This window comes from Tachypleus tridentatus, chromosome 1, assembly GCF_004210375.1.
Source record: "Tachypleus tridentatus isolate NWPU-2018 chromosome 1, ASM421037v1, whole genome shotgun sequence".
NCBI lineage: Eukaryota > Metazoa > Arthropoda > Merostomata > Xiphosura > Limulidae > Tachypleus > Tachypleus tridentatus.
The window spans coordinates 148,147,191-148,172,997 of NC_134825.1; the positions used below are offsets into that span (position 1 = coordinate 148,147,191).

General features: G+C 31.4%; 1 protein-coding gene across 6 annotated transcripts in view; it reads left to right on the forward strand.

The window, feature by feature from the left end:
• Window positions 1–3,001: 3,001 nt before the first annotated feature.
• Window positions 3,002–25,807, forward strand: part of LOC143226659 (protein vav-like) — a 98,668-nt gene continuing 75,862 nt past the window's right edge. For 4 of the 6 annotated variants that reach the window (XM_076457925.1, XM_076457917.1, XM_076457946.1 and 1 more), the window contains exons 1-4: window positions 3,003–3,346; window positions 7,094–7,210; window positions 8,453–8,511; window positions 20,933–21,007. In XM_076457925.1, coding sequence (XP_076314040.1) covers window positions 3,137–3,346; window positions 7,094–7,210; window positions 8,453–8,511; window positions 20,933–21,007 — 461 coding nt within the window. In that variant the 5' untranslated portion in view covers window positions 3,003–3,136. Of the gene's footprint in view, window positions 3,347–7,093; window positions 7,211–8,452; window positions 8,512–20,932; window positions 21,008–25,807 lie in introns of all 6 variants that reach the window. The other 2 variants (XM_076457908.1, XM_076457898.1) reach the window with 1 other exon arrangement.

The window sequence follows — 25,807 nt, forward strand, 5'->3', positions numbered from 1 at the left end:
TCAGAGGAAGTCGCTTAGCACTATCTTACACAGAATATGCAGAGAAACTAAAAAATACCATTGATGTCATGCATGACATTATTCAGGAAAGGCTCAAGTCAGCTGGCGCAACATAAAAACTCGCTATGATATTCAAGCTGATTAATCTAAACATTTATTGAAATGACATGGTTATGACCGTATAATCTCTGCTGCAAGAGAAGTCGAAGTCAAAAGTTACACAAGAGCTGGAAAAGAGCTTATGTTATGGTGAAAATAATTAATGGCATGGTTTATAGGTGGGCCATGCCAAGAGTTATCTACTATGATTGTCTTTGATGAAAGAATGGTGAGGTTGGTAACTTCAGAGAATAATTTGTCATAATTGACTTACTGTTATTGTAAAAATAGCCACCATTTTTTATTCTGATTTATTTTAGGAAGTCTACAAAAAATGTATTTTTATGTAAAACGTTTACTTTTATTTTACTTTCTACTTCCCCTCACTGGCACAGTGATATGTTTGTGGACTCTCACTGCTAGAAACGAGGCAGAGCACAAATAGTCTATTAATTATCTTAGAACGGCTGGTAAGGGTATTAACACTTTCGTTGATAAGCAGAGAACAACGTTTCGACCTTCCTAGGTCATTTTCAGGTTAACAAAGAGATACATTTTTATTTCAAGTGGGTTTCTCGTCATCAAGAAATAGTCTGTAAAATATCTCTGTGCTTAATTTCAAACAAACAAACAAATAAAACACTTTCTAGTTTTGTGTAATTTCCAAATGACTGAGATTGACAAAGTGGTTATTGTGCAAAATTATACATCTGAGATTCAAAGGTTCGCGGATCGTTGTCGTAAAAAATCGCAGTCTACTCTTTAGGGCCATGGATGACATCATCTACCATTATTCGATTAGAGTAAACCATGGGTTGGGGGGTAGTAGGTTTTAGTATCTGTCTAACCTTACTACTTCAAAAATAGTGATAGCTAACGAAGATATACCTCAAATAGCTATGCATGAAATTCTACAAAAAAAAACAACAGAAAACAAACGCAAAGCAATCTCAAAAACAACACTGTGCTTTACGGTATCATATCATTTTCTAAGAATCGATTAAAGCAAGTAAAGAACAGTATTTTCCTTCTAGCTACTATAATTATGCTTTTGATGTTTCGTTGTTATGATTATAAAAATCCATGGGTAGAAGCAAAGAGAAAAAGTTACAAAATGTCAATTATACCAAAAATGCCATATCCAATAGCGATGAAGTATTTCGCTAACAACAAAGCTTATCATGCCAGTTGGTATACAACAAATGTAACAGCAGCCAGGTATGATTACATATTTGTATGCATGTTCTATCCTGGAGCTTGATGTATCATAAAAAGAATCTAATGCATTACACTTCACGAGCTAGTGTAAACATATTTATACAACATGGTAATACATAGATCAGAAAAGTAGTTTAAAATTTCGTAATAAAGTCAAACTCAACACTTTTAGATTTATAAAAATCATAGATACGTTAATGATATCATAAAAAGAATCTAATGCATTACACTTCACGAGCTAGTGTAAACATATTTATACAACATGGTAATACATAGATCAGAAAAGTAGTTTAAAATTTCGTAATAAAGTCAAACTCAACACTTTTAGATTTATAAAAATCATAGATACGTTAATGATATTAAGTTTCAAAGCTAGTAATTTGTCTATATTATATATTAATTTTCTTGAATGGTAGCCAAAAGCTGTATGGACGGGTCACTTGTTTTAACCACTCGCATTATTAGTGTGTTGTCTATCAGTCATTTAATAGATATTAAAATTATGTCACATAGTGAATCTTAACGTTGCAATTCATATCGTCGTGGCATTAGTAAAATGTGCGCATGCTGTTAATTTCGTGAAGAATCATGCACACTGTAAGCTACAACAAAGCGTAACATATGAACTTCAAAAGCAAGATATAAAAATATTTATTACCTTTAAAATTTGTTCTATTTACTATTGAAAGAGAACATTTTCAGGACACAGCGCAAATACATCTAGTTTTATATTTATATTAATTTCTGTAAAATGTTTTGCACCTTTCAGATTTAGGAATTAGCGAGACAGTCTCAAATCCATGCTATGTCATTAAATATTCTCTCCACTATAATCTGTAGGTGCATTTCTAAGAGTGCAGTTAAACCCTTTTTGTAAATAATGGGTAAGAGAATGTTGCTGACTGATTACCTTCTGTTTGATCAGTACTTCGAAATTAAGGACTGTGATTTTTAGCTTTGGTAGCGGGACCGGCATGGCCTAGTGTGTTAAGGCGTTCGACTCGTAATCCGAGGAGCGTGGGTTTGAATCCCGTTCGCACCAAACATGCTTGCCCTTTCAGCCGTGGGGGCGTTATAATGTTACGGTCAATCCCACTATTCGTTGGTAAAAGAGTAGCCCAAGAGTTGGCGGTGGGTGGTGATGACTAGCTGCCTTCCCTCTAGTCTTACACTGCTAAATTGGGGACAGCTAGCGCGGATAGCCCTCAAGTAGTTTTGCACAAAATTCAAAACAAACAAACAAGCTTTGGTAGTTATGAGAAAATAAAATATTTCTCAACAGTATTTTCTGAATCCATTAAGTCAAGTTACCAGACTAGTAGCTATAGATTTGATAAAAGTAAAATAATAAAGATTGATATATATATATATATAAACATAATACGTACTCTACTGGTAAATATAACTTGATCTTATTCTCACGACTTTCCCTTATCAGATTTACTGATAGGACTGGAATTCTTCGAAATCGGTATAACTTGGTGACAAGTGGGAAATCAAATACCAGATTGGACTTCACCTTTGTTTGTTCAATTGAAACAGTTTGAGTTCTTCTAATGAAAACACTTTTGTAGAGCATCATACGCATTTAGGAGTTCATACTTAGAAATAGAAGTAAATTAATGTCTCTTGTGTAAACGATTAGGTTTAAAGTTGTTCATTTCAAAGTGAAGTATAGTTGTACGAACAAGACATATGTAAATATGTATTATATATCCTGCTGTTATCGTTTACAATCATTGGAGTATGTTAGATGGCGCTTTAATTGCTCGTAAATTTTTGTGAGCGACCATCTCTCAAAACAGTTTCGAAAAATAACATGGCGGACATGTTATGGAGGGAGTGCGCAAATTGGTTAATTCGATGTCAAATATTACCATTAGATCACAGAGTAACATGGCAGAATGCTCAAGTTATTGATCTCGCAAATACACTACGTGATGGCGTACTTCTGTGCCAAGTTTTAAACAAGTTAGAACCAGGATGTATCGACTTAAAAGAAATAAGTCTTCGTCCACAGATGTCACAGGTGATGTAATTAATACTATAGCAATACTGTTCTCGTCCTGCAGTAATTAACCTGCTGCCGTTAATTGTTAGTTTTGTTCATTCACTTTTACAGTAAACATTGCATATAAACTAATTATTTGTGGTTGACAACTAATGAAGTTATTTCTATGGATCTCCCGTATATAGTTCTTATTTATTACTTCAGTTCAAATATCAAGTATTACAAATGATAGTAATAGTCTTTTAGCTTTTAAAGTTTAATTTCCAATCCAATGTTATAATTCATAATTATGTTTTAGTAGTAGTTTTAGTTTTACATTATAGAAATATGAGAAAATTGTCTTACAATGTAATTTGTTAACATTCCGGAAGCAAACGTAACAGTGTTTGTGGGGAAGGGCTTGTACAATTTATTTTACAGAAAAAAAAGTTATACAAGAAAACTTTTGTGTCACAAAATTTCTGCCTCGGCAAAATACAACTGCAACTTGATCTTACACATTTAGCAGTTATTGACAAGAAGCATCAAACATTTATTTTAACAGAAAAAGTCTGATATTTTGTTGTTTCTTATTAACCCTGTTTTTAAATGAAATTTTGACATTGACTTTGACATTTAAATTGTTTTTGAATGCTTGTAATGGCTGCAAGAAGAAATAATGCAGCTTTTGTTAGTTGGTCTCTATCTGCACATGTGCAGACAACACAAAAAGTAAGATTTCCAGTTCAAATTATCTGGTTTGGAACATGGAATGTGAGAAAGTTAAGTAGTGACAACATTTAATATAGTACATTGTTGTGACACCTCCAAGTTTTTGGGAAGTAGTGAAAGGGATGGTGTAAGATAGTTTTGGAAAGTCTGTGTTCTTGTATCTTACAACCTCAAGTATTATTATGACAAGGGTTGATTTTTTGTCATCTGATTTGGTATACAACAGTAACTATAACTGAGTTGTGACATAAAAACAATCCTAAAAATAAATAATTACCTCATTTGACTTGTAATCAACATATTTATAAGTGGTTCCTATAAAAGCACTGTCTTAATGACTATTGATGTATTTACTATTATTCCTTTTTTTCTTCAATTCTGCTGTCGAGTAGGCTTCTCATCTATATTAAATATACAATTTAGTTTATGACTCTTAATTTGTTACTTTTCATTCATTACAATTAAAGATATTCAGTTTAATGTCTTTAGGTAACTTTAATTTTAAAATTTGATAATCATGCTCTTATTGGTGTCATTAATGTGTGTGCAAGAAAAAGCAAAGGTCAGAGCACAGCATGAGCAACAAAGGGCTGCTCTGACTTGATTATCTTAGTAACATCTTTTATATTTTTCCACCCAACAACTTTTCAGTCCATTTAGTGTAGTTAATACTCTGAAGTCTATTAAAAACCTTTTAAAAACCTATATTCTCCAATACCACATCTTCTCCTAATCCAGATAACAAGTAACAAAAAAAAACACCAGTATAAAAATGCGTACAATTTTTTTTCTTGACAAAATTATGATGAATTAGAATAAAGTTGACTTGTATATAATTTTGGCATGGTAAAAAGTTATTGTAAATTAGTAATTATAAACATTGTAAGCTGTGTTTGTTATTTTCAAATTAAAGTTAATTTTACAGCTTCAGAAATGGTACTATAAGGAAGACTTGCAAGAATATAGGAATATATGTAAAACAGTAATTGAAATACTTCTTAAATTGTTTTTTAAATATATATTTTGTAAAGAATTTTTTTATAAATCAGTAATAGAGAATTTGTACAAATACCACATGTTAAAATAAAATACTCTACAAAAGATGTGATTTATAGACAAATTATAGCACATTTTAAATGGTTTCATCCAGTAGTTTTTCATTTTGTGATGCAATGAAAGAAATCATATGACTGGTGTACTAATTTGATGCACCCAGGTACTTCCATTGCAAATTAGGTGCAATCCACCAATCTCTTAACCATGAAAGTACTTACAAGAGTATTTATATTATGCGTTTTGATAATGTATGCATGTGTTTACAAAATTTTGCAGGTTATTGGTATTCATTAAAAGGCTATCATACACAAAATATCAGGTTTTAAAATTAACTATTAAGATTTTTTAAATTAAATATATTTTCATAAATTTTTCTTTCAAAATATTGACTATTCAATATGCACTGTACTTTTCATTTTATGATTAAAAATAATTTTATGTATGAGAAAATTTTCACATTTTTACATGTGAAATCATTATAACCTTCAGATAATTATCAAATGTTTTTAATGAAAAAACTTTATATTTTTTATTTTCACTATAAAATCAGAATCTCTCTGTTTGGTAGAATTGTCTGATCTCTAACCATCTTAAAAAAGTAAGAAATAAACACAACATATGCTCTTTTTTCTTCTAGATTGACTGCAAATTATAATACAAATTTTAGTGTAAATGGCTTAAATATCATGAAATACATTTATATACATATTTATTATTATTATAATATTAACCTTTTAGCCACTGATGGTTAACATCACAGAAGTTACAATGATGCAGCACATGTGTGCTCATGTGACTATCCAAGAATGTAAAACTAACTTTTATAAAGTGACCTGTCTTAGCTGTATTTTAGTGGACTAGTATTTTGTAAAATATAGTCACATTTTTGTTATAATAAATTATATATGTATATACTATTTTCAGTTAGTTTTTAAATTTATTTTTCTTAAAATATAGAATACTAAATAAGTACAGTAAACTGTTATCTGTAAGTTATAACAACCTTTGTACTTGTTTGCTGTTTGCCATAGACTGCTGTTTTAAAATTTTGTATGTGGAGGATATGAAACAGAATATTTTTCAGGATTTATACATACATTTGAAATAACCAAAAAATCATTAATAACTATATTATTACCATAGAATTTCACTGTAATTTATAAAACTTAGTAACTGAGCTGTATTTGAATCTAAAAAAAAATATGAAATTTCAAACAGACCAAAAACTCAACCTCACTTGCATTTAAGTTTGATTAACACAAATGTGTAAAGTATTCCTTGACATTTTCAGTGTATTGATATCTATTCACTTTTGGTTTTATCAGTTTGGTTTCCAATGCACCAAAATTCTAAAACATATTCCTTGCACACTCCTAACAGATGACTATGCTCTTTAATGAGCTAGTTAACATGGGTCAAGCTTAATAATAATGTTGTTTTCTTGCATAATGTAAGTAATCTGCACTGTTTACATGCATCAATTGCAGTAATATAAGAAAGATGCAAGTTATCTGCATTTTTTGCACAGGGATTTATTTCCATTACTGTATTTTTAGGTTTGAACCAGTGTACTCACTTCACTTGCATATCCAAACTAAAATATTGTTTAATTATAGGACTTTGAGTGTGTGTGTGTGTGTGTGAGAACTCTCATATATATTTGAGATACTTCACCACCAAGTAGCATTTCTGGTAACAGCCACTTTCATTTTGGAGACATGTTTACAAGTACATTTATGTATTGTATACGAGGTATCATATTTGTATTTGTTAAGAATTGCTTGATTTAGCTTGTTTCATGATTGTTTGGTTGTTTCTGATTTTACCACCACCACTATAAAAATATGGAATTAAAATTGTAATACCAATGAAATAAATATATGTGTGAGTGGTACATCCCTTTATTTTTACTTCAGTACATCTTATATATATATGTCTCAGTTCAGTGGAGTTAAATAAACTATTAAGTTTAATATTGTTTTTCTTTACTATTTACAGTTTCTTTGTATGAAGAACATAAGAACTTTTCTTCAGACATGTCAAAATGTATTTGACTTGAAAACTGCAGATTTGTTTGAACCTTATATGTTGTTTGACTATACAGATTTTGGAAGGGTAAGTAATTTTTTCTCCAAATAATTTTTTACTAACTTAGAGGTTTAATATACCACTTACTGAAAAGAAAAAAAAAAAACCTTTTGTAAAATTGTTTCTGATATGATATATAACATGTAGCTTTCCTAATTCAGTGCTGCCTTACATGTGCAAATGTTTTTACATGCCACTATTCTGGAGGCTCTCTTCTAAATTCATGTTTCCATATGATACTGCTGAGTTGCATGCAAATGAGCATGTGGCATTCTTCCATCAATAGGACACAGCCTTCTAATACATCTTACCCCCTCTATTCTGATTGTTCAATCATCACTTCTCAATTTGGCACTTGTGAATAAAGACATCTTTTTGTTGGTTTATTTCCACTTGTGAGCTTTTTGATATTATAATTTATTATGGAAGTATCTGGAAAAAAAAACATTCACTGTTATGGAGAGATTAAATTTTGGAAGTTGGCTTTCAAAATGTTTGCACCTGTACATTGTATTTTCACATTATGAATTCACATGTGATAGTAACTTCCACTTTGGTATGGAACAACAAGGCAACATTAATGCTGGACAAACAACTATATTGGCATTGGGTTTCTCTTTGGTAAAAGTTAAGGAAAAAGAGATAGTGACAGGAAAACTTACTTGGATCAGTGATATTAGAAAATGATTTGAAGATGAAAAGTTTGAAGTTGGTGCAGCTATCAGGAAAAGAAGACAAAATAGAAACATGGTCATCAACCCTTTGGATCAGGAAGGGCCCTGTGATTGAATGAAATCTTTTATACTGACACCAAATTTATATAAATGTTTTTGTGGTCTGATTCATCTACTACATATTGTTTATAGGAAGTTTATAGGAAGTTGGTGCAGCTATCAGAAAAAGAAGACAAAATAGAAACATGGTCATCAACCCTTTGGATCAGGAAGGGCCCCGTGATTGAATGAAATCTTTTATACTGACACCAAATTTATATAAATGTTTTTGTGGTCTGATTCATCTACTACATATTGTTTATAGGAAATTTTGAAAAATATTCCACATACTCTGGAATCTAATGTAAAATGGTCAGTCTGTTTTAGGAGTTGAAAATGTTCATTATATAACCAGTGAACTGAATTTAGTAATTTAGTTGCTTCTTATTTGTGTGTGTTTCATAGATGGCAATTCCATCTCATTTATACAGTTAAATATATTTGTCTTAAAATGTTTGAGTTCATTTCTCATTTAAAAAATTTTCTTATTACATAGGTTCTTCATACATTGTCCTTGCTCTCAAAATCTGTTAAAGCTCAAAGCACTGGAATCAGGTAGGTTTTAAAAAATAACATTGTATAAAAGAAAAACATCTTTCTTTGTTGTTGGAGGAACCTTTTGACATGAAATGTATAAGTTTTGTAAAGCCTCTAATATGTTATATTATCTGGAAATATTAACTTTATTCATACATCATAAAGGGATTTTCTCAGAACTACGATATCAAATAAAAACTATTTTGCATATTGTTTTTCTAAATAAGGAAAGGTGTTACTTACTCTAATAGCACACTAGTGCAATCCTTCCTTAAACTCTTTTTACTCTGAGGCTCCCTTCATGTAAATAAAGTTTGAGCCCCTCCACCTATAACTTAAACATGGTAATTGAAAAAAAGTTTCATAGTAAAAACAGTAACATCTTTCAACATACTATATCATTTAATTAATTCAACAATATTTTTATTTACTTGTTTATTGAGAACTTAAATTAATTTAGCATCTTTGTTTTTGTTAATGTTTTTTAAAACATTAAATGTGGGTGAATTTCCATTTATCATTATTGAAGGATCAATCCAAACTGTTAGGGTTAAAATTGAAAATTATGAATGTTATGTGCTGTGAGTAGGTAAATCTAACACTATACAGTAAATACTTTGTAAGATTTACAGTACTATTGCTCTTAGAATATTAAAGTGTAGACAATTTTTTTTAATATTCAAAGGTATAGAATTAATGTATTTTATGATCTGAAAAGTGTACCCAACTCAAGATCTTAATTTTTTTTGCCTTATCATATTTACAAATAAAATTTCTTGCAACTGTACAAACACAGAATAATCTTAACTGTAATGATTACCTTTTGTAAATTAAATAAGAAATCTATTAATAAATAAACAATAGTACATTATTTGTTTCAGAAAAAAAACAAACTGAAATTTAAAGTTACCTCTTCTGGTGTAGGAATTTGAAAAAAAACATCAACTTCACAATTTTTATAATTAAATCTTTGTTTTGTTTTATGTAATTCCAAATTAAGATTGTTTATTTCTCTATAAATTACAAAACATATTCAATCATGATTATGTTAATTACCTTTTACTAATTTGGTTTGCTACAGCTGATAAAAATTAGTACATTAAACATATTACTCGCAAAGGAGAAATGTTTAGTTAACTGCTGAAAAACAAAAGGAAAAGCAATACTTGGAGCATTCTGTCAATTTCTTTTACTTTTGAAAAGATAGGTACAACCACTTTTGTAAGTATTTAACACATTGGCTGCTACTTACAATATATTAATCTACATTCTGGTGCCAACTGCAATATCAACCTGTACTCTAAACCCAGGTTTATAATATGATCACAGCTGACAATCCTCTGTTCAGATAGCTGCTTGAAGTGGTTTTTAATGTGTGTCTACCAGTGATTTTGCTTTAATTTTCAGTTATATTGTGTTTTATGAAAACAGAAAAATCACAATGTTATAATGTATTCAAATCCATTTCTGAAGTGCTAAGAATCAGTCACAGTATCCTATAGTCAAAGTTCACAAAGAAACTTTATATTTTAAGTATTGCAGACTGTGAACTGCCGGAAGGTTGTGAGGCATATTACTGATAGTGCCTCATGACCCTCCAGTGGGCCTTATGGCAGTCAACATGTTAAACAAGTATATGAGTTTGAGTTTGTCATGAAAAAATTGTCTGAGACAGCTTTGTTGGCTAACATTTCCCAGGTGGAAATGCCCAAAAGGTTGTATGTAGAAATGCACAACTCCAGCATAAGTTAATAAAGCCTTGAAATATGTTTCAGAGAATTGGAGTATTGTGAAAAATGTTTCTTTTTTAGAGGGTGATAAACAGCATCGTGTTACTTGAATCAAGTGAATTTAATATTGCATTTCCTTGCATTTAAGAAATGTAAGCTTTAAGTTCAGTTTTTCTATCTTCAAACAGGTTTTAAGTGTTATTGGAGTATTTGAGAAAGTGGCTTCAATGTGTTTTGTTTTCAATTATTAAACTATATATGAATTATTCCATGCTACTGTTTTTTCTTTCTGTTCAACAAAATTAGCGAGAAAGACTGGAAGTACAACAATCATTAGGAGAAGTTCTCATCTGAATCATCTACTTATCACTCTGATAGTTTAGTTGTAGCTACCATTAGAGATTCTTAATTCATGAAGAGCAAATCAACAAAGAATCCAAAATGATCTGACCTATCCATTTGTGCAGCATGGTATTTCTTAAGGCATATGGTCAGTGAGTCTATGTAAAGAATGAAAGCCTTTGTATGGAACATATCCTTTGGTATCACCTCAGCTTCTTAAGAATGTCCATAGTGAAGTGGATCTAAATTCATATTGCACAGGTATATACACATGTTTCAAGCAGCATGTGCATAAGGTACATACCAGCTTCTTGACAATGGTTGAAGCAACTTTGCTGTTCTTGGACAAAATCTTTCAGGGATATTGATACACCAGCTGCAGTATTCAAACTGAGCTCTGTAAACTGTAATGTTTTACTACTTTGGTTGAAGTATTCTAGTATGATATTCTAGAACTCAGCAGAAGTTACTGTCTCTATCCTGGTCATCTGGTCATACAGTCTATGGGCTGTGCCATAAGAAATGTTTCAGCTTTCTCATCATTGTTTTCCGAAATATTAAGTAGTATATCTGTGATATTATTATAGCTTTTGACTGCATCTGAATAACAAGACAAACAGGTATCACTGAGTTTCTTTGGCATAGAAACAATGTACTTATTGCTCTTTAACTTATCATTAAATTTGTTGAACCTTGTTATGGATGATGAAAAAAAAGAAAGAAGCAGACAATGCCTTCAGCATATAAAAGAATGAAACTGCTTCACTACAATTGAGAAAATGTCCAAGACAAAGAATAAATGTTGCACATTTGTTACTTTTTACCCTGAAGTATTCTGCTCTGCATGCCCTAATACTGTTCTGACATGTTACTAGCATTATATTAAGACTAATAATTGTTATGTATTATAATTTATCTCAGATGAATCTTTGATTTATTATGTTAGGTATTACAATTTTAAATTGCTGGAAATGTTAAGTTTAATTTAGAAGTTAATTGAATATAAACATACAGGCACGTGAAAAAATTAGGACACCCCATGAAAGCCCGTGTAGTTTTGTAACAATGTTGGAGATATGGATATTTAATCTCAATTTTAACAATACGGAGAGATTAAAGTAATATAACTAAACAATTAAAACTGAAGAAAAGACTTTTCAAGATCTCTTGTAAAATATAATTCTACAAAAATGCATATTCTAACTGAGGAAAAAATTAGGACACCCCTAAATTTATTCCCATGTAAAATGGCTCAACTTACAACAGGTGTATCACACCAGGTGCACATGATTAGAAGATTGTTACTCAGCATTTTGAATAAGCCTTGCCCTATTTAAACCTTAGACATTTAGTTTGGTGTGCTCCTGACTGTTGAAGTGTGAGTGTGCACCATGGTGAGAGCAAAAGAGCTGTCTGAGGCCTTCAGAAAGAAAATTGTAGCAGCTTATGAGTCTGGTGAGGGATTTAAAAAGATCTCAAAAGGTTTTGAAATCAGCCATTCCACTGTCCAGAAAATAGTCAACAAGTGGAGAGCTTTCAAAACAACTGCCAACATGTCCAGGTCTGGTTGTCCAAGCAAGTTCACCCCGAGAGCAGACTGCAAGATGCTAAAAAGAGGTCTCCAAAAACCCTAACATGTCATTACGGGACCTACAGCAGGCTCTGGCTACTGTTGATGCGAAAGTGCATGCCTCTATAATTAGAAAGAGACTGCACAAGTTTAATTTACATGGGAGGTATGCAAGGAGGAAACCTTTGCTCTCTATGAGAAACATCAAGACCAGACTGAAGTTTGCCAGAGAGAATGTAGACAAAGACCAGGACTTCTGGAATAATGTTATTTGGACACTAGAACAGAGGACGTGTTTGGCGTAAACCAAATACAGCATTCCAGGAAAAGAACCTCGTACCAACTGTGAAGCATGGAGGTGGAAGTGTCATGGTTTGGAGCTGCTCTGCTGCAGCAGGACCTGGACAGCTCACAATCATAGAATCCACCATGAATTCTACTGTGTATCAAAGGGTGCTTGAGGATCATGTGAGTCCATCTGTAAGAAAATTCAAGCTGAAGCGGAACTGGACCCTGCAACACGAAAATGACCCAAAACATACAAGTAAATTCACCAAGGAATGGCTGAAAACTAAGAAATGGAGAGTCCTGAAATGGCTGAGTCAAAGCCCAGATCTTAATCCCATTGAGTTGCTGTGGGGTGACTTAAAACAGGCTGTACATGCAAGAAACTCCTCAAACATCTCACAGCTGAAAGAATTCTTCATTGAGGAGTGGGGCAAACTTTCTTCAGACCGGTGTCAGAGACTGGTAGATGGTTACAAGAAGCGTCTCACTGCAGTTATTTCAGCCAAAGGGGGTAACACTAGCTATTACGGGGTAGGGTGTCCTAACTTTTTCCTCAGTTAGAATATGCATTTTTGCAGAATTACATGTGCAGAAGATCTTGAAAAGTCTTTTCTTCAGTTTTACTTGCATGGTTATATTCTTATAATTTCTCAGTATTGTTAAAATTGAGATTAAATATCCATATATCCAAATATGTTACAAAAATACACAGGCTTTCATAGGGTGTCCTAATTTTTCACATGACTGTGTATCAGATGTATGATATTTGCCAACAGGATTGATACACACAATTTTCTTTCTTAACATAAGTATTTTTTAACATATAAACAACAATACAATTTATAATAATGGATTTTATAAATATTGATTTATACACAAGTTTTACAAACATTACTGAGTATTCAAGTTGGTCTGTAACTGAATCTTTTATCAATGGTTCTCAATAAGTGAATTCATTCTTTGTTGACATACAGGTACACTTCTCTTGACAGGAAATTAGCTAGATTCTTCACAAGAGTTTTTCTAATGAAAATATTTAATGTACTCATACAAATATGAATGTCAAAAGTTAATTTCTTAAAGTTAAATAGTTTGTAATGTTTGAAATCTATAAACAGTCCTGGTCAACTATCTTTAGTTTCTTGATTAATAAGTTTTTATCACAGTTATAGCTTTTGAGGTTTGTGGTATACTAACTGTAGCAAACCAACAATATTCTAAAAACTGCCTTGACATGTTGATTAATAAACTTTAGGTGAAATTCTAGAAATTTCTTTTGACAACAATGTAAAACATATATTTTTATTCTTAGTCTTGAGAATCTTCGATAAATTTAGAGAACATGCCAGACTTCTGCAAAAATCATTTAACAACGTAAGTTACATGCATTTGTAAATATATATATTAAACTGAAACAAACAGATACTAAAATAAATATATAATATTAAATCTGTTACACATCATGACTATTTAAGGATAGTGATTTCCATATCTTTCAATAGTGACTATAGTAACACTTCACAACAATGTTTTTGAAAAGTTTTTGCTGATTGTGACAGGTGCCTGGTGAGTATGCACAAATATAGTTTTGGTTTTACTTCATCACGTAGGAACTCTGAGAAACAGACAGTTAACTGTTTACCGGCAATTACATATTTAATTGCATTCATGTTTCTAATATGCTATTGAGTTCAACATAATTAAAAGTGTTTTGCTTCTGATTTTCGTTTGTATTCAATGTCCGGTGCATCACGTTGCAGTGTCCAACAGTAGTCAGCAAGCATTGATGGACTTCAGTTGCCCTGATATTGTTTTTCCATTGTAGCAAAACTGAAGATTTTGATGAAACAGTACGTGATGGGCAGATTTGGGTGTGATTTTCGTGATCAGCAGCCAAAAATCTATAAGGAACACCCAACAGTGATCAAGAAGCAAAAACTTTGTTGGGCACTGTAATTAGCTATTTCAATTCCTTTGTGTCGTGCAGATTCTAGAAAGGGCAAGAATTGCTCAACTGAATCTTAGTTTTTCAAATAGCATTGAGTGACTGTTGGTTGGTCTATTTGAGCATTATTTTCAGATGAGTCAACTGTTACAGAATAGTTTTGCCCTCACATGATTAGCTAAAATTTCTAAGATTTTCTAGCCAATAATTACAATCATTTCTTTACAAATACCAAATGATAGATAATTTGTATCTCCTCTGCCTTTGTCAGATTTCATGTGGACATACTGTGCCAGAAATTTATTGTATTCTTTAGTAAATTGTAACAGCTCCAGATGGTTATCATTATGTGAAGAACCAACAGTTTAGTTATCACCTCTAAATACCAGACCATGTTCAGAAAGTATTATCATGACACTGATAAGGTGCTGTATTAATTTTACCTAATAGATGGTAATATTCTAAGTGTACTTTTTCATAGGTAAATCTAAGTGACTAGTAGTATCGGCATGCTGTGCATAGCTTAGCACTGCACAGGCATGACGATCTGACTTTTTATGCTCATTAAGCCTTTTCAAGAGAACTTGATGTTGTATTTGGATAGCTTGCATTGAAAACAGTAGAGGCAACTAGTAGTATCTGAATAGCACAACAATCACAAATCACTATTTACATTCAATTTGCTCCTCATTGGCTGACTTACAAAGGAATATGTCAACTGTACATAGTTTGTTATTGTTGTGATGATTTTATAAGCCATCTGGCTACATTGTCTCCACAGATTTGTGTACAACATTTCTCTTTGTGGTCCAGTACTCATATTTCATTAGTAACTGGAATAGGCCATGTGCCAATGTCACTTAGCAGACAAGGAGTTTACAATGGGATCATTCATATCCATCTGAACTTGTGCCTCTGTATCCATTTGATCTTCCTCTTAAGAGGCTTGTTCTTCCAGGTCTGTGGCTTTTGATCTATCTACCTCTGCTGCATTTTGAGTTAACTGGCTTGATTATGTGAAATCTTAGATATTATTATGTGGGCTTTTGGATTGTTCTTCTGGTTTCTGATTTTTGAGAAATTCTGTGATTTGCATTTGTAACAGAACTGTTGCCAAGAAATATGCTTCTTTGTTTTCCTTTTATCATGCACACTTGAACAATTTCTTTTTATGAGGCTCAATTCTGACACAAATTAAAAACATTAGATTTAGAAACACTGGTATTAATAGATTGAAAAGCTTTAATCTATTTATTTTTAAAAAATGGATTTGTTTTTGGTTTTATGTTTTAATGTATCCATTTTTATTTTTAACTTCTCGGGGGTCCTGGGTATCTGACCTGTTTGCCTTGCATTTGTAGCTTTAATGTAGATAACTATTAAACTTTACATAGTATAGCAAACATTTAAGGTTTATGAATGTAAAAATTAAATAAGTAACAGAATTTACAATAAATAGTAAAACACTCTGATTAAAATAACCAAGTTTAAATCTAATAAAAAAGAAACATAATTTACACATTGTTGTAAAGTGGTCTATCATTGGATGGGCTCTTTGAATTATTTGATAGACATAATGCCAAGGATGTTCCATGTAAGGATAAATTATTTCTTCAATAAACAGTTGCTACAACCATGTTCATTTGTAGACCTAATTGAAAATAAACATTTAATGTGAACTCCAATATTAATGTAGATCCAACTTGTAGTATTCCACAGATAATCAGTCAAACAACCAAACAGCAGAATAGACATAACTATAACTCTGAATAACTCTTCTGACACTAACTCAATTTGTATTTGCCAGTATGCTATTTAACTTACAAACTGAATGGTGCTGATCTAATTGAAATCATTTATCATTGATTACTCATGTCACACTTGCCTTATATTCATTACATAAGTTTTCCAGATCATAGTATCCTGTGCCTTCTATCAAACATCTAAATTAAAACAAAAGATAAAACTTATAACAACTACCCCATTCTTGGTTGTGAAATCTCTTGAAAATCCCAATACAAACATAAAGAAAATGCACCAAACTGTGCATCCATCAAGTCTTTCTTGTGGTTTTACTTTCTAAGACGTATGGTAAACAGATTAGATGACCTCTTTCCCTTGTCATCTCTCGCTGTTCTGTCTCAAGGGAAATTTTCCACAGATAGGTGGTTGAGATAACCTATTGGCGTCTTTAACTTTGGTAATCCCCTGAAATTTGTTTTGGCATGAACTCCAAGCTGTTCAGCAGGTTGACTTTCTGCAGGCAAATTCTTCACCAAAATTACCCAGTTGGTCATTTTCTCACAGTGTACTTTCAAAGATAGTCATAGTGGATTGACTTGCACTATCTGTCCTTTTGGACTCTTTAAACCTCATCATTGACTCTTAACACCTTTTTTTCATCTAGTTTCTTTCATATTACACCAAAGCTGTTAGCACTACCAACATGGCTAGCCATTTGGGTTCAGTGTAGTGAGGCTGTAATCCCTATGTCGCATGACTACAATTGAAGGAAACTGGCTATCAACATTCTTGCACAACATGCATCATTATAAGGTGAACAAAATAAGTTAATAATGTTCTATACTATGTGATATGCAAGAACTGTGTATGTTTAGAATAAATGAAAAGTTCTACATTAGAATAAGAAGGTAGAAGAAAATACATCTATGTCTGCATAGATACAAAATCAACACTTCTTTGGATGCTCTGGAATATTATATGCCCATAGTTGTTATTTCTGGTTACCAAACATTGAATGTGTGGAAGTCTCTAAGACATTAATGCTTTGATTTCACATAACTGTATGCCAAACATTTTTTGTTTACAACTGGCCATATTTCCTATTTCATTGCTACAACCTTTAAAAATGTCATTATTATTTCAAATAATATTTTGATATGAACTTAAAAATATAAATTGCTTTTTAAATTATTGTAGCTCACTTTTAATGACTACACGACAAAATTACAGCCCTCATTAGTCAGTCTCTTTCACTGGTATCGTGAGACATTGTCGTAACTCTTTGAAATATTCATAATACATCAACATTGTTTGTTAAGTTCATAGACACATCCAAAGCAGCACTACAAACACAAAATGAATCAAACAAACATTAAAAAGATAGCTATCTTGAGTGTCTATTTGTAGTTAAAAAAAAAGCTGTGTTTACCACAAGTACCAAAACTCAGTTTTTTTGTATGGTAAAATCACAGACATAACATTGAGCCACTGTTACAAAACTTGCGTAGTTACAAATATATTTAGTATACAGTATTGTCTTTAAATAGAAATTCCAAGGCCGATGTTCTGAAAAGTCCTGGACTTCATATTTTTCAAATAAATGGAAGAGATGGCAAACTATCTGATCCATGTCTTAGGAACTGAGAGCTTAATTGCTGATACATTTGTTTATTAGATAAAAGTCAGACATTTGAAATCTATAAGACTCCACAGAATTATGCCAAATTTGCACTTTCTTTACAGTAGTTAACTATTTATTGGAGATTCAAATGCTGTGATAATTTTTAAAAAATAAAAACTACAAGGAACTTGGTTAGTTTATTATTAGAAACCATAAGCAGTTTGTACCTAGGATGTGTGCTCTGTTGATGTGAATCATAAGCTAGAGCATCAAAACGTACATTATGTTTCAAATTTGCTGTGAATCTGCCTCATTTATAGGTGCAAAAATTATTAAATAATGCTCTATATTACTTTTATTTTGAAAGTGATAAAAGTAGGTTAATATGAGTTAAAAACTCTTGATACTCCAAGGATAAGACATGTTTTGAAATTTAATTTAAATTCGATCTTTATATTAGGTGATATGGCCAAAATAAATTCAAAATGACTTCCAGTTGTTGAAATATTCAGGAGGATAAAATATCAATGTTAAATTTTCATCTATCCATGGAAAGAATATTAATACTTATTCCAAGTTGCATTTAAATAAGTGGAATTTCTTTTCTATCAATTGCCTCCCTCCCTGCAGACTCACATTGCTTAAAACCAGGTTTCAATGTACATGGTGGGCTGAGCACAGATAGCTCATTGTTTAGCTTTGTGCTTAATTCTAAACAAACAAACAAACAATCTGTTTAAAATACTTAACTGTCTATGATTCCCTCTTGTTTTACACAAAATTAACTTGACCTGTATTCTTTCAAATTACAAGTACAATAAGAAGAATCTGTAAAGCTTTTCATATTTAAATATATGTTAGGGCCTTGAATTAGTAAAAGATCAGATAAACAGATTTGCCTAATCTCAACATTACATAGCTAAGCTACATTCCTTGGTAGTTTTTAAAGGTTTTGTCAAAGGCCTGCATAGGAATTTCAGCTTTACTGTGGGCATTTATTTTTTACATTTTGATTAATGGTTCTTCATTTTCATCACTCACTAACTGTTTTGAAATTAACAATCTTTATTGTTTAAAGTATATGCCAGATCCGAATTGTAAGCTTGAACATCATTGTAGGTTTCTTGGTATTTTAGTAAAATACAAAATGCAGGCTTAGATTCTTAAGCAGATGAAGAGAATCACATACCATCTGAAAATGTTTGTTTTGAGAGAAGTGAATATTAACTTCCATACAACTCTCTACCAGTTACCTTTCTTTCTTTGAGACCACTCATTTTCTAATTATTCCTTGAACATTCTTACTTTCTGCATAATCAATCACAGTTCACGAGTAATTCCAACTGCCACTTCTGTTATCAAAAGATTTCAAAATACGTTAGAAATATCAAGCATGATGTAGGAATTGCGAAGCACAAGATAATTATAAATTATACATTTTGATAATGTAGTACAATATCCCTGAATATGAGACATATAATGCATTTTAAAACCTTAAATTAACACAAGTAAACAGAAAATAAACTATATTAGATATCTGTAAGTATGGCACCTGTTAGAAAATAACAACCAAGCAACCTGTTGGATGGTCACAAACATTTAATGCTTGTGTGATAACAAAATAAAATTAAGAAAATTATAAAACCACAAAAAAAAACGTTGGTAACTTGTATCTCCTAATAAAGCTACTTTCTTTAGCTAACAGGATAATAATATAGTCTGTTTCAGTTACAATAATCAATGGGATTGTGAGATTGAAATGTTACATAAAATGCTGAAAATTATATATAAAAGTTATGGAAGACTTTGTGATTCATTAATAAAAAAAGTATTTGACAGCAAAGTTAAGTGAACTGACATTTGAACATATTGTTGAAATCTATTTTATGTAGTATTCATGATGTTAGTCAGGACATGTAAAGTTTATGAAATAAAACAAAAAAAAAATATTTTAAAAACATTTACACTTTTAATGTTTCAATTTGCTTTAAGATTATAGCAGTTTTTTTTAGTTTAGTACAAGTTTTTCACTTTAACCATTGTCATGTGTTTCTCGAGAGAAGTAAACTTTATTTATGTATAATAGTTGTATGTGGCAGATGAAGTGGTTTCTCAGTATCATAAAACTTATAAGTATAAGAAGTACTACATATCAGTCACAGCCATATCTGATATGTGAAATACATATTAACACCAGTGTACATGATTAGCTCACTTGAATGAACTTCATCTGTTATTATGGTTTTATGGAATCAGCCCACCATTTCATTTGAGTAATAGCAAATACTTTTGTGCTTTATAAGGGTCAGATTACCCTGGACTGTTTTTGCTATAAATAACTTGTATATAGTGTTCTAAGAGCTTCACTTCAGCCTTATCTCCTGGAGAGTCTTCTTGTTTATGGGGGGTAAACCTAGCCTTCTTCCACCATCATGTAAAACCCACTTAGTTTAGTTTTTTAAAAAAAACCTCCTGGCTGTAGTTCTATACATTTGTTATTGTATTAATTACTTTTTTGATTTGTTTCTGGGTGTACATGTTTTCAAATGCTTTCATAACATAATGTTGAAGTGGGTTGTTCACACCAGTCATGATTTGCCAAATCAATTTACCATCAGTTTGAAAGAGACAAACAGTTCAAGGTTGCTGAATGGTGACATAAAAGTGACATCATTTTTCTTACCAAGGTATATGTATTTTTTGTGACAGATACTGTCTTTGTCAGTAAGTCATATACTAGAAACATTTATTTATTTAGTATATTGCTTTTGTAGAATCTAATTTTAATTACCATGCTACAATTTTAGTTATGTGTACTCTTGACTGTTTTGGTATATTCTATATGGATAAAGGTGTTCAAAAATGCACCATGTTGGTATCAGTGGAAACTAGTTAAAAGAGGGCAAGATTAAAAACCAATTCAATTTTTGAAATTTTCATAATCAACTAGACAGCAATTTTTGAAAATGATGTCCCCACTGAAACTTGCAATAGCAGGAAAATGTCACACATTTTTGTATTTAAAAAAAGGTGGATGGTAACAACTCTAATAACAGTCTCATATTTTGTTTCTTGTCATTGCAAGTTATCATCAGTGGCTTACTAAAGGTAACAAATTGTCAATTAAATGATTTATGGAAAATTTGAACTGCAGTAATTATCTGTCAGTCATGTGTGTCTGTATTTTTATTTTTATTCAGGGGATTTCCATCCTACAATAAAGCTCATGAATACTACAATGATGATATATATAGGAACTTGGAAGACATAGCTAAGTATGAATATATTTATACCTACAAATTTATAGTAGCCAGATTCATCTCAAGGATATTTTTCTCAGTTTAAAATGTCCAAATATGACAAGAGATAAAAAAGTTTAATTTCTTTGGCATATATTTTATACCAGTTTGAAAATATCTATGGTGTACATTTTTATTATTATCAGTGGTATTTGTGTGTATGGGCAACATGTAGCCCAGTGTTTGAAAGTTCTAAGCCAAATGAATGGGAATAGAGTTATACATAACAACAGTAAAGTGATGTTGATTTCTGCAGTTTCAAGTAAAAAACACTGAAAATAAGGACTAAATATATTTAAGCTACTGTATAATAGTGCTGATTCATTGTTAATATAAAAATAATGAAATGAATAATAATATGTGAAATAGTTTTTTAATGTACTGTTTATGGAATTTTTTAGCTATAGTTGACACACTTTTCAGTTTTGTCTTTTAGAAGTCTTGCTTTTTTTTCTTACTTTGCATTACAAGTAGCATACTTTCATTATTAAATTTAATTTTACTGTACTTTTGTTTTATTAACAGTTCACAATCTGTTAAACAAATTGTTGGTGTAATTTGTTATGGTTAAAGAGAATAAGTCTATATTGTATTTTAAATTTTGTCAGGTACAATTTACAGGAAACTTTTGTGAAAGAGGTCAAATAAATAACACATTATTCTCAACAACAGTTTAAAGTAACAAACTTATAATATTCTAATCCACTTTACTAATCTAATGTCATATGAGAAATACTTTCACAATTCATGCAGCTCTCTTTTGTTAAGGAAAAAAATGTACAGTGCTACTGTATGCTTATTAAAGTGTAGACGATATTTACACTCGAGTTTTTGACTGAGTTAAAATTTTGTTGGTATCACAGAAATACTTGTTTGCATTGTACTCAAAATGATGTATTGTTTTTATTTTTAAAGGAGAGTGTTTGAGAAGTAACTGTATAATGTTAAGATCAAGTACTGAATAAAATATGGTGCTAGAGAGGCATAACTTACCAGATAATTGAAAAATTTTCCTTTAGTTTCAGGGTTTTGTGCAGTATTTATGTTCTTACAGCACCATTAGATATGTTGTATTCAAGTAAGACATCTGTCTTTGTGATACAAGTTGTGAATGTTGAAGCTGCAGAATTTGTACTTACTGAAGTTAAAATGCTGAAAATTTTTAAAATGTCATTTCTTAAATTTAGCAACCACAAACCATATCAACAATCTTTCAATAAAAGAATGCCATATGGCACATCATTCTATTCTTGAGAATGTCCTTAATGAATCCGGGGAGGTGAACTGCTTTTACTTTTATTAATTTGTGCTATATTGCCATTGAACAGAATGCAAAGTTTTTAGTGTTATTTTAGTTGGTGATATTAAATTCAAATTATGATCTATTCAATAAATTAAACACTGTTAAAAGGATTTCAGACTTTTTTTGAGAAGCTTGCGATTGACTATATTTGAGTAATTTGGTATTTCAAATATTTTCTTTGAAGTCAGTTTATGCTATGATGCATTATGGTAGTGTCATTAGAAGATTTCCTGATATTCAGAATGTCCCAGGCTAGTAACATTTTTAGTTAGTTTTGCAATCACAGTTCTGTAAATATAAAGTAATTAACACCCTCCTAAATCCAGGATATTAATTAACCTTCAGTCTGTTAAAATATAATGAAGATCCCACATCCTCCTTTATGTCCAATATTTTATCATATTTTTGTGTAAAAAGTAAACTTGTAATCAACCACTAGAAAAAAAGCAGATGTTAATAACTGAAATAGAAAGGTGTTGGGGAAGAGAGGTGCATGGCAAGAGTACCAGTGACATTTGAAGAATACCAGAGATGTGTAGAAAGATAAAAATTAAGAGAAGGCAATAAAAGCCCACATTTTGGTAATAACATTAAAGGCAAAGTTACATTGGGTGAAGGAAAGTAATGTAAAACAAGATTACCAGTGGCACAGAAACTTTAAGCAGATTTTCACCAAATTAAGTTTCTGTTTTTCTTACAGAATTCAAACATCTTTTTTCTGGAATGTTTTATAACTGTTTATGGCATTAAACTTTCCCTGCTTGTAATTAGTTGAGTATGAATTATTTACTTGCCATAGTATGTTTTATTAATCTTGTATGAGATAAATAAGCTACATTGTCAGTAACTAGATTCAATTTTTACATTTTTAGAATTAAAATTAACTTGAAATGTTATTGTTTCTGAAATAATGAAAGCATTCCTTTGTTCAGTTGGAACTCATGGTCTAAATAAAATGCAACTAAAAATTTCAAAATGTCCTTAATGTTTTGCAGAGCACATATTACTTACCCATAATTTGTTACTCACCCTCATTCCACACAACTTGACAATGCAAGTATCAGGGGATGTTGTATAAAATATTGTGTCTTGCCATTAATTTAGATTTTATTGAAAGTTACAGTTGCAATGAAATTTAAGTTTTTGGGAGGGAAGATACTTCAGAGGTAGATACTTGTTTGAAATTAATTTTAGTTTTATAAATATAAAATTTAAATCAGATAGGCTTACCTCTGAAATCCTGAAAGTCAGAATATCTCCATTGTAAAGGTTGGAGCAGATGAACATGAAAAGAAACTAAAGGTATAAAATTACAAGCTGTACAATGCTCTTTAATTCAGATAAACAGCTAATGTGAGAGGTAATGAGAGGTAATAAAATACATCTGTAGTGGAGGTCATAGAGTGAACATATCACAAAGTGTATACAAAGAGAAACTGAGGACAGTGTCATGGTACTCACTGAAGACAATAAAAATAAGAAAGAAATTGAAAGAATTGAGGCTAACAGGGACACAACTTTTATGGCACTGAAAGTGACTTAGAGTTCAGCTTTATAGTCTGAAATAGAAGCAGCTAGTAATAAGAGAAGTATGTGAAAAGAAATGAAAGCAAATTTTTTTAAATAGTTGAAGACAAGAAAATGAATTCTGCAGGTAACAGCTACAAACCAATAATATTAGATTATGTCAGGAAGAAACATCTTTCAAATGTGAGAAAATTCAAGCCACCCAAGAAGAGAAGACAACTTTGCTGACAAAGGACTGTGTAACAACCAGTGTTGAAATTGCAGGTGACAAATGCCATTATTGAAGGTGTATAAAAGAATAATTAATGGAATTGGGATCCTGGTGAGATGGTGCAGCAGGCCAGAATAGGACAATAAGAAGAACTGGACAATGTAACCAACTGATCTTGATCAACACCCAAGAAAGAAAACCAAGAACAGAGTTGGCACAGAAAAATAAATTCTCCCATACTGGGAAAAAACCCTCTGCTGCATTAGAAGCTGGACCTGCAACTGAAATTGGTAAAACCAATAATGTGTCAGAAGATGATTTACTACTGTCGCAATTTCATCAAGCACAGGATAACCAACTTATGGTCAGAAACCAGTGAAATACCAGCTCGGGGAGAGACATGATGGTAATGTACCTAAAAAATGGAGAAACTACAACAAACACAGGTTGTGAGATTAAGTACCATCTTGCCTGTTGATATATTTTATGACAGTCAAAGGACTGAAACTTCTGATAGTCATGCGAAACAACTCAAATGTCTAACAGAATAATTTCAGAATGTATTATTTAGTACGACTCCAGACCTTAAAGATAATGGTTCTTTTAAAATCATCATAACTATAAAGAGAAACTTTGGTGAAAAGATCCAGGTACGGAGGAGGTAGGGGAAAAAGGGAACTTAGAGCAGGAAACTTTTGAATGAGCTACACTCAAAAGTAATAATCAAGAGTAAAAGAATTGAAAAATGTATGAGGATAAACTCCATCAAAGAGCACGATTCCATAATCTATGGAAATTGCCATAGTGAAACAATCTTTCCTAAATCATAGAGGACACATTTATCAGATTGAGAAGTGTGGGCACTCAAAATTTGAGGTATTACTAAGCCAAGAGGAATGGAGTTAAAAGATAATGGGAGAGTGTTAATATGAATTTTCAGATGATTGAGAAGACCACATTGCAAGAAGCTTCTGGTTATCCATGTAATGATGACAATATTGAACATGTGTAAACAACCAGTTATTGGTTTGATTTCACATGTAAAGACAGAGTGCCAAAACCAGACCAAAAATGAAAGACCATAAACTAAGAAATATGCCAGGATGTGTAAATTCATGTTTTTAAAATCCACATTCATCATCCACAAATGTATAGGAAGGAACTTTTATAAGATTCTCATAGATTCCACCTAGCAGTGAGGAATATCAAGATAATAAATTTGAAAGAAATGATTGAAAACTAATTTCCAGTCTTCTGTTGCCTTTTGCATTGAAATGTGAATTACAGTATCAGTATCTCTCTGTTATGACTAAGGCTTGAAATTGGATGATGAATATAAAATCAGTGAAAAACCTATTGAGTTTAATAAAAAACAAAGCAGAGTTTATAGGTGATCATGCATTTGAAATGACAGCTAAAAATATGGTCAAAAGAGTCAATGAGTGAGTCATAAAGATTACCTTGCTTATATGGATGGTAGGGCTCAATAAAAGTACAAGTCGGTGCAAAGAACATTGGAAGACTATAAACAGGACTATAAGTAAACTATGGCCAGAAGTAAAATGAGATGCTAGAACCTTAATTAATTCGTTCTTGTTTGCTACTCCTGAACAAAAAATAAGATAAAGCAAAATACCTGTGAAGACAAATAACGAAATAATGTAAAGAAAAATTGATGAATATAGGCATGAATATAGGATTAGCTGATTAAAAAACAAGCACCTTAAAATACAGC